Source organism: the organism of the source record quoted next, unplaced genomic scaffold (genome assembly GCF_019419815.1).
Source record: "Pyrus x bretschneideri cultivar Hongxiangsu unplaced genomic scaffold, Pyrus_bretschneideri_v1 Contig41, whole genome shotgun sequence".
Taxonomy (NCBI): domain Eukaryota; kingdom Viridiplantae; phylum Streptophyta; class Magnoliopsida; order Rosales; family Rosaceae; genus Pyrus; species Pyrus x bretschneideri.
Genome location: NW_025999735.1, coordinates 2,815,408 through 2,827,793, shown reverse-complemented (window position 1 = coordinate 2,827,793; position 12,386 = coordinate 2,815,408). Strand labels below are relative to the sequence as shown.

Sequence of the window (12,386 nt, the reverse complement as noted above, 5' to 3'; positions counted from 1 at the left end):
ATTAGAATTGTAATCCTATTAGGTTAAGGATTTAACCTATCCTATTACTATAAATAACGGCACAATGGGGTGATACAATACACACCTCAGAATTATTTATCTCTCTTCTCTCTCTCTTGCCGCCGGCCCTCTCCCTCTCTAGTCCTAAATACAGTTCAGTGAATTAGGCCTACAACAAAATGATATATATATATTTTTTAATAAACGATGTTTTCTACACTAAGGGGGAGGGGGTGAGCTTAACCTCACAATGGGCTAGCAATAATGTAATTCAATTAGTTGTTTATTAAATATTATTTTCTCTATTCTTAATGTAATAAAATGTATATGGAAATTAAAAGACCGATTTTATTATGTGGATTTAGCTGCTTTGATTCATTTATGAGGAATTTCAAGTTTGAATATTATGCATTTGCTTCAAATATTTGACTTTCTTTTTGCCATAAAAAATTATTTAAGCAATTAAAGCATATAAATACATTTAAAGCGTGTAAGTCGAACATAACACACCATGATTCAAAAAAATATCTTATGCATGTGCGTGAGCATGTGCATGAAGACTAGTTTGAAATAATATGAAAGATTTTATACAAAGCAACTTTTTTTTTCCCCTAAGTGCTTTCTGTGGGAATTACTTTACCGACACTTGAAATAACTATTTCATGAATTACCTTTGCAATTTCTCCTCACAAAAACGCTAGAGGTTTTGTATAACTGAACTAACCATTTTAGAATTTTACGTTTAACATTCTAAAAAACTTGTGACTAAGTTGGTTTAGAATCTTCATTTCTGCAGTCAAGTTCCTAATTTCGATTCCCGCCTCTCAAAATTGCTTCTGAAGGAAAAAAAAATGTATAATTTTAAGATCCGACCTAAATGTTTTTTTAGTCTTTTTTTCAGTTTAATTAGAACAATATTTGAAAAGGACATTTAAAATGCGGGAAGAAAAGAATAAACAGATGGCTGGCAGATGGCGGTAGTTCCAATATCAGGTAAGCATGAGGAGTAGAATTGAGGACAGAACCGAAGCCACTCCTTCCTCTTTTATATTTCTTCCCTCTTTAAATTGGAATGAATAAATTAAAACTGTCTGACAAAAACAAAGTTTGCTCTCTCTTTCTCTCCCTGCCTTCCAATTCCACCTCAATTATTTGTAAGTTTTTTAATTCTCAATCTCATAGCTTTCTGTCTCAAAGAATTGAAGAGATACGTATAGATATATATTATGAAGATTGTTCAGTTGCTGAAATTGCTTGCATTTTGTTGAGAGTCTGAATCTCACGTTGGAAAAAGAACGGACCTTGCATGTATTTATAAGTAATTGTAGAAATTCTTGCATTTGTTTTAGTTGAAATTCTTGCATTTGATGAAGCTGGTTTAATTATATTCTAGTTTTTTCTTAAGAGTTTTTATTCAAATTTGAAGAATAAAGTTGTTTGGATTTTTGAAGAAATTTACAGAAATTGTGGTGCTTGATGATTTGAGTGGTAAGCAGGTTAATATGAGTAGAGGAGAGTCTGAAAACAGAAGAAGATTTAGAAAAGCCAACAGTCTATATGGAGAAGATAGGATTCTTGAAGCCACTCCTCCTAGTCCTTCACTCAACAAACCCCAGATAGATATCTCCGAGGTATATATAACCCCGAAAATTTTTAATTTTTTAATTTTTATACAAGCGATGTTGGGAAGAGAGAGAATCAAGCTCAAGACCTCAGCTGCAAGAGTTGAATGTTTTTAACCAACTCTTGGAACTATGGAAAATCCCAGTTCATAATTTTAGTTTTATTCACTAAGTAGCAAAAAACCATCTGCATTGCTTCTGATCTCTCTCTCTCTCTCTCTACAAATTTCATGTGAAGTCTTCTGCAATAGCGAGAGAACTCCATATGGCACGCAGGGAAATTGGTCGGTTCAAAGAAAACAGAGAGGATGCAGACGCCTTAAGAGCACAAGCGCAATCTGAGATGCTTGATGCCATGAAGAGAGCTAAAGATCTCTCTTCTGTAATTGAGGAATCAAACTCCAAGACAAAATCACATACACGAGAGATTGAAGTGCTAAAGAAACCGCGAAGGCCTGTAGGCAGGCGTGAAGATAAGGTATTGGCTACTGGGGATGTGGACAATAAAAAATATACAGAAGTGATGAGAGAATTGGAACTTGTGAGACGGGAACTAAGCATGCTCAAGCTTGATATGGCATCGGTTTTAGAAGAGAAATCGCGGGCAGAGAAGCAAACAGAGGCTGCAAATGCTAATATGTTGTTTTATACAAGCTCAGTGGAAGCAATCAGGAACGAGATTGAGGAAGCAAATGAAGAGCAAGTGCTAGTTGAGTTGGCCCGGATTGAAGCTGCAAGAGAATTTGGAGATATAGAAGCTGAGAGAGAAAAGGAAGCCATTCAATTCTCGTTTGCAGTAGACGAGACCAGGAAGAAGATGAAAGATATTGTTGAAGAGGCTGATTACTCGAAAGAGCTTGAAACCAAATTAGCTGTCACAAACTCTGATGTGGATGTGTTACGGAATGAACTAAAGCTAGTTAAAGAAATGGACAAAAGGATTCAAAGGATTGACAGCTTAACTCTTTCAGAACCCAGTTTTCGGAAAGAGGACTTGGAAGGCTCGGCGCTGTTACAGTCAGTTACCGAAGAACTTGAGAAGGCAAAGACAGAATTGGCTGCAGTAAAAGAAGAAGGTTTTCAGTACATGGCCTCCATGGATATTATAAGAAATGAGCTCAAGCATTTAACAGACAAGACAGCTCGGTTAAGGAAGACAGAAGAGAAATCGGATTTAAGCGTTCAAAATCTCAACTCAAAGCTTCTCAGAGCAAAAGCCAAGTTGGAAGCTGTATCTGCATCTGAAGAGAAAGCAAAATCAATTGTGTCCAATCTCTCTCTCACTCTTGACAAGCTCAAGACCGAAGCAGAAGCTGCAAAGAAAGAAAAGGAGCTTGTCTGCGAAGAGACTGCAAGCATCAAGTCCGAAATTCTGAAAATGGAATATGAGATAGAATCAGCTGAGGAAAAACTACAGGCTGCAATGCAAGAGCTCGAAACAGTCAAATCATCCGAAGCTGTAGCGCTTGATAACCTCAAAAGTCTCATTGAGAAAACCATAAGAGCTAGAGCTTTTGAGTCACAGAGTAGTTCTTCAATTACCATATCCAAGTTTGAACACGAGTACCTGACTGGACGTGCAGTCGCAGCCGAAGAAATTGCTGATAAAAAGGTAGCAGCAGCTCAGGCATGGGTTGAAGCTCTAAAGGCCAGTGAGAAGGAAATACTGATACGGATAGACTTAACTCTGAGGGATCTCAATGAGAAGAGAGTGGACGAAGAGCAAGAAGTACAGAATTGGGGACATAAACGGGAGAGAATTGCAGTATCTGGAAGCCGGCAACAAGCCACGCCTAGAAAGTCTATCAGAAGTAATGGATACCAGACTCCATACAGGCGGGTTAGGCATAGAAAACCTGCTTCTCCCGTAGCGCGGAACAATTTCCCCATTCAGAAGAAAAAGCATGTAATGCCTAACCTGACCAAGTTATTCAGTGGTAAGAAAACTGCCAAAGATGAGCGAGCTTTTTGAAGTTTACTGCATCTTAATTTGGCAAAGTGAATCCAGTCCACCACATAAATAAATCGCACTGCCGTATTTTTTTGCCATGGGAGCTTGTAGCTTTGCCTTTTCTCAAATAAGTGCTGCTCCTTAAGCTTTTGAAACCAAAAAACATGGAACTCTGGTCAAGTGTGTGATAGCTTTGGGCTGAGCGTGTGGAACATTCATGTCTGTGATTGTATTTTGGAATGTTTTTGTATCAATAAATAGAACAGAGAGCTGTTTGTATTGTATCTCAATTTGAAACATGTTTTTTGGTATACATTTTAGTTCCTTTTCATAAGAGCGAAAATTTTTCGAGTCCAGTGGTTGTCTAAAATGGTATCGCAGCTTTCGATTGCAGGGTGGTTCGAAACGTCCAATCCCCATTCCCTGACTTGTTCTTAGCTTTGCATGGTGCAAGATGTGATTGTAACTTCATGCTAAATTTGGGTTGTACAAGTCTTCATTGTGTTCTTCTCAGTTAGGAGGCAAAGATATATCGATTCAACGGATTAATTACACTAACACTCCCTGACTTTTATTTGTTTTTCCAAAACCCCTCAGATTTAAAACATTACACTAACATCCTTTATGTTTTAATTCACTTTCACATATACCCCTTTAGGCAAAAAAATGTCTATAAAAGGACAAACGTATCCTTGTAATTAATTACTTAACCAAATAGAAAACTTTTATAAATAACTAAAAAGGAAATCATGTTGTAAAATTCTGAGAATGAATGTCTACTATAGTGTATTTGTTATTATGTGAAGTTTTCAAAAAGACTACAGTAGTTTGTTATTATGTGAAGTTTTCAAAAAGAGCAATCACTTCACTTTTTGTTTTGTCACGGATGTGGCTCTATATAAAGAGCAATTTGTGTGTGATTACAACACACATCAAAGAAAAGAAGTGAAAACAATAATATTAGTATCCTCCCTTTCTCTTTTTCCTGCAATGTTTTTGTATTATAGCAATCTTTTTATGATATAGTTACGAAACTAAACAGTGTGATATCTTGCACCTGTTTCTCTCCTATTTCTAATAAAGATTATCTCCCTAACTTTTGTTTATTTATAACAAATCAAATAAAAAATTACACAAAACATTAAAAAAAAAAAACATGAACAGGAAACGAAATTAAAGTCGTCTTCTACGCCCGCATCCCTTCCTCTCCCCACCTCTGTTTTGAGGGTTTTTTTTCCCCTACTAAATTCACCACCAATTAATCAAAAATCCAAATCAAAGCCCAACAAAAATAATCAAATTCACAAGTTTTATCTGAGAAAGAAAAAAAAAAAAAACATGAACAAATGATGGAAAAGGGTGGAATGAATGCGGGTGGGGCATAATAGAATGAAAAAGAGAGGAATCTTTGTTCTTCATTTAATTAATTTAAATTATATTCTTAGAATAAATATTACTTATCATTATAAAAGATGATTTCAACCTAGGTGTCAGATGTTAATAGATGGAACTCCAGATCAGCAAGTGTACCCGTCACTTTCGACGCCCGCATCCCTTCCTCTCTCCACCTATCTTTTAAGTTTTTTTTTTTTGTTTTTTTTTTCTCAACTAACAAGAATCTTATGTAGAAGAGACCGTTACACGAGGTGGTATAGAAATTGTGAATTATGTGTGTTAAAAAGTTAATATCTTAAAAATTAAATAAAAACACGTGGTGTATCATTCGTATTCTCATCACAACTAAAATTTTCTCCAATTCAAAGGCTTCTATCCAATCTATTCCTATTTGGATTTGGATTGGATACCAAAACCCTAGAATCAACAAATCCAAAAGGAGACTACCTTCGGAAAGTTTGAAGGAGAAATCAAAATTATCCATAAATTACTTGAAATCCACCATGGAAGATGAAGCTCGACTGGAAGGGTAACCGTGGAACTGGAAGGATGCTTACAACGCGAACGCTTCCCTTTTCTTTTTATTACCCCTCTCGATCTTCATCTTGGGTGAACAATTCCAAAGCTTTGGAAAGAAGAGATGATGATGTCGACAAGAATATTTCCTAGTAAGTATGAAATTAAGATAAATAGAGCGAAAGAGATGATGATGACGGTGAGAAAATTTCTAAACGAAAGACATGACGATGTCGTTAATGGCGTTGCAAAATATGGATGGAGGTGGTAGCGGAGAAATGGCCATGCTCTCCGTTTTCGTGAAGAAAATCGTTTTTTTTTTTTTTTTTCCCCTACTCCGTTTAACCTCTCGATACAACTTAAAGCTATTAAACAATATCTTATTTATTCTCATATAAGAATTCTTATAATTGAAAATAGATTGAACAATTTGTTTGTCCACTTGAAGTCGAGAAAACGCATTCAGAAATAATGGAGGGATTCTATCAATTTTTTTCATTTTTTTCTTAATGGGTAATTTAAATTTACATTTATTTTATTTTTCTTATTTATTGATAAGATGTTTTTATTTTGTTAAGTAATTAATTATAAGGGTAAACTTGTCTTTTTGTAGACGAATTTTAGACCAAAGGGATATTTGTGAAAGTGAATTAAAATCTTAAGGGGTGTTTGTGTAATGTTCCAAACCTGAAAGGGTTTTGTGAAAACCCAAAAAAATCTCAGGGGGTGTTAGTGTCATTAACCCATAATACAACTTTAACTCACAAGGTAAGAACAAAAATAAAGTTTATCCTAATTACAAGGAAACAATCAGGAAACAAATCCCATTAATTACACCGAGAATGCCAACTCACTCCAACACTCCTTCTCAAGTTGGTGTATAAATGTCGCTAATGTCCCACTTGTCGAGTGAGTTGTAGAATGATTGACTATAAACTATCTTCTGATTCCACAAATTGAAATTGAATGATATTTGCATCTAAATTTTACTTAATGAATGCCTATCCACTTCAGCATGTTTGATTCAATCATGCTAAAACGAATTATGAGAAATATGAATGGCAGGCTTGTTTCACAAATAAGTTTGTTGCAGACATTGGTCGATACTGAAGTTTCATGAGTAACATGCGGAGCCACAATAACTCACACAACCCATTCACCATACCTTTGTACTCCGCTTCTGCACTTGACAAAGCCACCGCTTTCTGTTTCTTACTTTGCCAAGTTACTAAGTTGCCTCCCAAGAACATAAAGTACATAGAAGTACATCATCTATCAATAATAATTCTTACCCAATCCGTATCAGTATAACCATCTACCTTTAAGTGTCCATTCTTCGAAAACATGATACCTCTACCTGGTGCCAATTTCAAGTAGTGAAGAATCCAATTAGCCCTACCATGTCAGCTCACTCGAAGAGTGCATAAATTGGCAGATAACTCACCGCATATGTGATGTCTGGTCTATTATGAGATAAGTAGACTAGTCATCCAAACAGCCTCTGGTGACGATCTTTATTGGTTAGAACCTGATCAAAATACATAGGCAGGTGGTGATTTTGGATGATGAGGGTATCCACAAGTGCAACCAAGCATCCTTGTTTCTACTAACAAGTATGGAATATATTTCCTTTGAGATAGGAATATGTTGTGTGTTAACGCTCAAAATTTGTAGGTTAACAAATTAAAATATTAAACCCTTGGTGGGCTTGGGATATGGACTAAAATGAAATGGACTTAAAGATTTAAGTGATTCCCTCTTCAAAATTTGGTTACATCCATTGTGTTGCTCATATTATATTGATTTCAAGGCTAAAAATAACACTCGGCTAATACTTGAACTATCTCATTTCAATCATTTGACCTTGATATAGGAGGTTTTCACCCTTTTATATAGGCCCTCAATGAACTTAGAAGACTCATATTTACCCATCAGCTAGACATTTGGCGGGGCAAAGTGACATATGTTTAGTAGATATTGCTCGCTTTTCAAAGTGATGCGGGTTAGGAGTCTCAATCGGCCTTGGTTATCCAATCATATATCTTCGAGCGCCGTTTCGACCACCTTTACACTCTCATCCTAGGTCTTTGCTACTGATTGTGTGTTGCTACATGGTATGATTGATGTTTAGGTAAACATGTCCTTGGAAACTTATGTCATAAAGCTGTCAGCCTGCCCATGTGCCTTTGGCAGTTGGAAAACTCTTCATATACCCTGGTTGGCCTCAACTTATAAGCGGTCGGCTTTAATGCACGAGATCATCGTGTTTTAAGCCCTTGACCTTGGGCTTTTCGATTTCCCTTAGGCTTCGACTTTTCCTTGGGCTTTTCATGGTTTCTTTCTTGTCATGCACCATTATTTGGACCAAAAAGCGCCTAACATTAACAAGTCCCTCAACTCCTTGGTCAAGGGTTCATTCTTGAACATGGAGTTGCAATGATCGGTTGACACTTCAAGTGGTGCTCGGCAGGAGAAAGTGTCTCGAGTGTACTTGACTTATTGTTCTGTCAATCGCTCGGTTATGTTCTGTTTATGCCCATTCTGGAGTAGCGATCAGGTGTCAGGAGACGTTTGGGTGCTCGAGGTCTGTGGTTGGCTAGTGGAGTAATCGAGGTGCCTCCGTATTAATGCATTACAAGCAAGTGTAGCTTCACGCACCACAACGTCTCTTCATGTCCTTTCTGTTTCAAAATTAAATCAACAGAGATGCCACGTGTCATGGTTTTGGCGGTTCTGCACCTCTTTTCCAACGACTGTGATTAGTTTCTCGGGGCTCTATAAACCAATCTCTAGAAACCCATCTTCATTCTTCATTTTCCTTGAAGTGAAATTTTGCTGAATTTTCTATGCCTCATTCTTCATTTTCCTTGAAGTGAAATTCCACCCAAAGATCCTCAACATTCTTCATTGATTTCCCTCAGGTTGTCCCATATATTGGTACTTTCCTTGGTTACGATGTAATGTAACTTAATTGCAATTTAAAACAGTTTTCCTGAACTTTGTGTTGTTAGTCTCGCTAGCGTAGACTAGTGTTGGCAAGAATCACCATTCATCAAACCCACCAATGATCAAGCCTGGGTAGGTTGCCTTTGTAGACTAACTAGGTTCACGCCCTTCCCGAGCGTGCACCTCCCAACCCTAACATTTACAATGTTGAGAGGCCTAAGATTACGAACACTCAGTAAGGAATGAGAGCATTGCCTTTGACGTTATAGTAACAGCTGTCGACGTTGTAGATGACCTTCTAGTCGCGCTTATAAAGAGGTAAAGGTGTCAAATTGTTGATATTTATAGATCAAGATGATTACAAAGAGGCAAAGTTAAAAAATAATTACAACACTGAGTAGAAGACGATGGAGGAAATATATACTTGCAAGGGCCACACACTTTGTGTGAAAACAAATGTATATATAAATATTTTTTTTTTTAATGAGAGTAGTGACGTATTTCTACGGGATAGAAGTTTAGGAGAAAGAGAGAGCAAACAACAACAACAACAACAACATAGTCTTTTCCCACCAAATAGGGTTGACTATATGAATCCTAGAATGCTAGTGTGCTCGGTTTTGTGCCCAGTATTTTCCCACCAAATAGGGTTGACTTCATGTATTTTCTTAATGTCTCTCTTTCAAAGTCTTCCTAGGTCTTCTATTTCCCCTTTTGCCCTAAGTCTCCCGTCTCATAATTGCATTTACTAACTAAAGCATATATAGGTCTTTAGTTCACATGTCCAAACTACCTTAACAATTTTCTCTCGTCTTATCTTTAATTACAGCCACTCTTATTTTACCTAAGATATCCTCATTCCAATCTTATCATTTCTCGTATGCCCACACATCCAACAAATCATTCTCATCTTCGTACACTCATTTTTTGCATGTTTTGATTTTTGACTGACCAACATTATGTGTCATAAAGTATTGCTAGCCTTACTACCGTTGTATAAAAAATTTCCTAGAGCTTTAGTAACACATGACGGTGACACACCCCGACCGAGATCAGGGCGTGCTGGCCATCACGCGGAGGTGACGTAACCATGTGCACAGTGCGGAAGCTAACAAAATAATAGAAATAGTACGAATAAATAAAAACTAGCATACATAAGGTAATAGAAATAAGTGCTAGCGTAAGTGAGACACAAGTTCAGAGCATAACGCCTAAGCAGTCCATACGAAAACGACGCAATAACAGTACACCCGAAGGTGGCCCTACACTGGTGATCGTCTGTCAGAAATGCCAGGAAAGCCCTCTGGGAAATCACCAAACCTGCTAGACCACTAGAACCTGGAGGGGCGCAAAACAAAAGCGTGAGTGGGCAAAAACAAAGCTTTTCGAAAACCATTTAACAAAATAAGTTCTAACCCTTCGCCGTAAAACCTGTATACTTCCCAGAAGATAAACATATGTACACACACACATATATATATATATATATATATATATACCAGTCATGCTCAAGAATATGCCATGTCGGAACCTCAGAATGAAATGCAAGTGCTCAGGTATAAATCACATCAATAACATATAGTCTGGCAGCCGGAGTCACCTAACGTGACCTGTACGGCTGCATCTAGAGCTCAAATCTCAAACTCAATAACTAAACCTGCCCATGAGTCGGAACCACCTAAAGTGGTCCGTACGACAGGCCTGGGTGTAATACATGTAAACGCTCTAGTGCTACGATCACGTGAAGGCTGTGTGAATAATCGCGGGTCACCTACGAGTCGGAACCACCTAAAGTGGTCTGTACGACAGGACTGTGCACCTAACTTGGATCCAAGCTGAGCGTGTGGTGCGGGAGGTGAACAACACGTGAAGGACTGTGCCCTACTCTGGGCGGGAGCGCTAACACCGGGGGTGCAGGTTATGAGCTCTCTAAGCATCTTGAATCATTACTGAATGTAAACATAAATAACACTTACCTGTCACTTACCTGTGCATCCACAGCACCCAACATGCATAAGTATATATATACAACTAACAATGTAACTAACAATGCATAAATAACGATAATTTAATGCATGGCATATGGCAAATGACAATTCAAATCAATTTTTGGGAAAATATAAGTATATAGGTATATACGGAAAACCAAAAACCCACTCACTGGTAAGTGGAAGGGTCGTAACCCCCTGCCTCGAGTGACCACGCTCGTCCTCGGGATACGTCTCACCTATATGCGAAATAACTACAAAAACGTTAATTTTAAATCACATAACCAACCTTTAGAAATAACTTCTCATACATTGCTCAAATAGGGTGTATGAATACAGCAACGTGATCTACTCAACCTCAGGAACATCCCCATATTTTTAAAATAATTTTTCACCGCCGCACGCACCCCCACGCGTCGGCCAAGGCACGGCCACACGCGCCGGCCACGCTAACGGCGTCAACTGACGCCGTAGGGAATATTCGGTCAGATTTAACAAATTCTGTCAACGGTATCAGGAATATTCTGTCAGACTTGACGGAATATTCCGTCGTCTTCTCCGGCGAGCCTTCGGCGCCGGAAAATCGGGAAAAATTCAAACTTCAATATCTTCTTCGTTTTTCATCCAAATTTCACAAAATTGGTACCAAAATGAAGCTTAGAACTAGAGGAACACAATCATACTACTTTCAAGGGTTAAAAACCATGAAATCTCACCTGAAAATTCAACCCAACTCCGGCCAACTTCGAAACTAGTGTTCCCGACGTCCCAATCCTTCAAACGAACCACCCCGAGCCTCCTAGGGACCTCACCAAGCTACCTACAAGCTTGAAATTCCCTAAAACGTGAGAAATCACGTGTGCATGAACAGTACTCGAAATCGGACATTGTGGATTCGACGTGAAAACGATGGTGTTCTTACCTGAAAATGGTATAGTTAGACTCCTACAAGCCTCACGAACTTGAATATGGCCTTGGATTCCACGATCTGTGAAGGTTTGATAGGGTTATGGGTGTGTCTGTACGTGTTAAAGGAAATGGAAGGGGAATGGGGCTCGGGACAGGTGCAGGAAACAGGAGGAAAAGGCTGTGGTGTGTGGGAAGGTGTGTGTGGCTCCAAACATGCCAACCAAAACTCAAAAACAACCAATAAACGTAAAGGAATGAACTAGGGGCAAAACTGTCTTTTCACACGTACGCTTTAACATTCCTGGGACGGGCTGTCACAGACGGTCCCACAACACACCGGATGCACTCTTCCACTTCATTCATCCATCTTGTATTCTATGATTGAGATCCCCATCCAATTCTCTGTTCTTTTGCAAGATAACGAGAGCAATGGAAGAAAAATGTGGGAGAGAGAGGCAAATGAGAGAAAAAAATAAGGTTACCTAGTTATGGTGGTGAAAAAAAGTAGTAAAACTATTTTGCGCGTGATTTCCTACTTTCTCCATGATTTTATTTAGAAAAACTAATAAAAAGGACTTCAAAACTTTGAATTTTTACCAAAAGTCATCTAATAACTTTATTCAATGATAATGTCATATCTCATCTTTTAAAAATGACAATGTTATACCTCATCTTACGAATTTGTTCCAATGTCGGACATCTGTCAGTTTTTCTGTTAATTTCTTTGTTAAATGCTGATGTGGTTAGAGACGGGGCCCACTCACTAATCCAACTGGATTAAAAAAAATTAAATATATATTTTTTAATAATTAAATATTAAAAAAATTAAAATTAAAATTATTTTTTATATAAAATTGTGGGATCCACCTCTACAAACCCTTCCCAACTCGTCCCCCCAACCTTCCTCCACCACTCTTTCTCTCTCCTCTTTCTCTAGGCAACTTGCAATCTGCATCTCCAAAATTCCAAAATCCAAAATCCAAAATCCCATTACAAATCTCAAAACCCAAAATCCCATAAAACCTCCCGAAGCTCATAGAGCCCCAATTGGTATCCCTT

The 12,386-nt window shown here is 37.9% G+C and overlaps 1 protein-coding gene across 2 annotated transcripts; it reads left to right on the top strand.

The window, feature by feature from the left end:
- The first annotated feature begins 976 nt into the window (after window positions 1-976).
- LOC103948475 (protein PLASTID MOVEMENT IMPAIRED 15) lies at window positions 977-3,886 on the top strand. 2 transcript variants are annotated; one of them, XM_009359506.3, is made up of 3 exons: window positions 977-1,154; window positions 1,497-1,631; window positions 1,861-3,886. In XM_009359506.3, the coding sequence occupies exons 2-3, from the start codon at window positions 1,503-1,505 to the stop codon at window positions 3,592-3,594; spliced, it is 1,863 nt and encodes a 620-aa protein (XP_009357781.2). In that variant the 5' UTR covers window positions 977-1,154; window positions 1,497-1,502; the 3' UTR covers window positions 3,595-3,886. The 2 variants fall into 2 exon arrangements, with proteins under 2 accessions (XP_009357781.2, XP_048422470.1); XM_048566513.1 differs by having other exon boundaries at window positions 1,487-1,631.
- Window positions 3,887-12,386: the final 8,500 nt, after the last annotated feature.

Coding starts and splice junctions, on each gene's coding strand:
- LOC103948475 (XM_009359506.3), top strand. CDS start 1,503: ATGAGTAGAGGAGAGTCTGAAAACAGAAGAAGATTTAGAAAAGCCAAC. Junction 1,632..1,860: donor CCCAGATAGATATCTCCGAG/GTATATATAACC, acceptor TTTCATGTGAAG/TCTTCTGCAATAGCGAGAGA.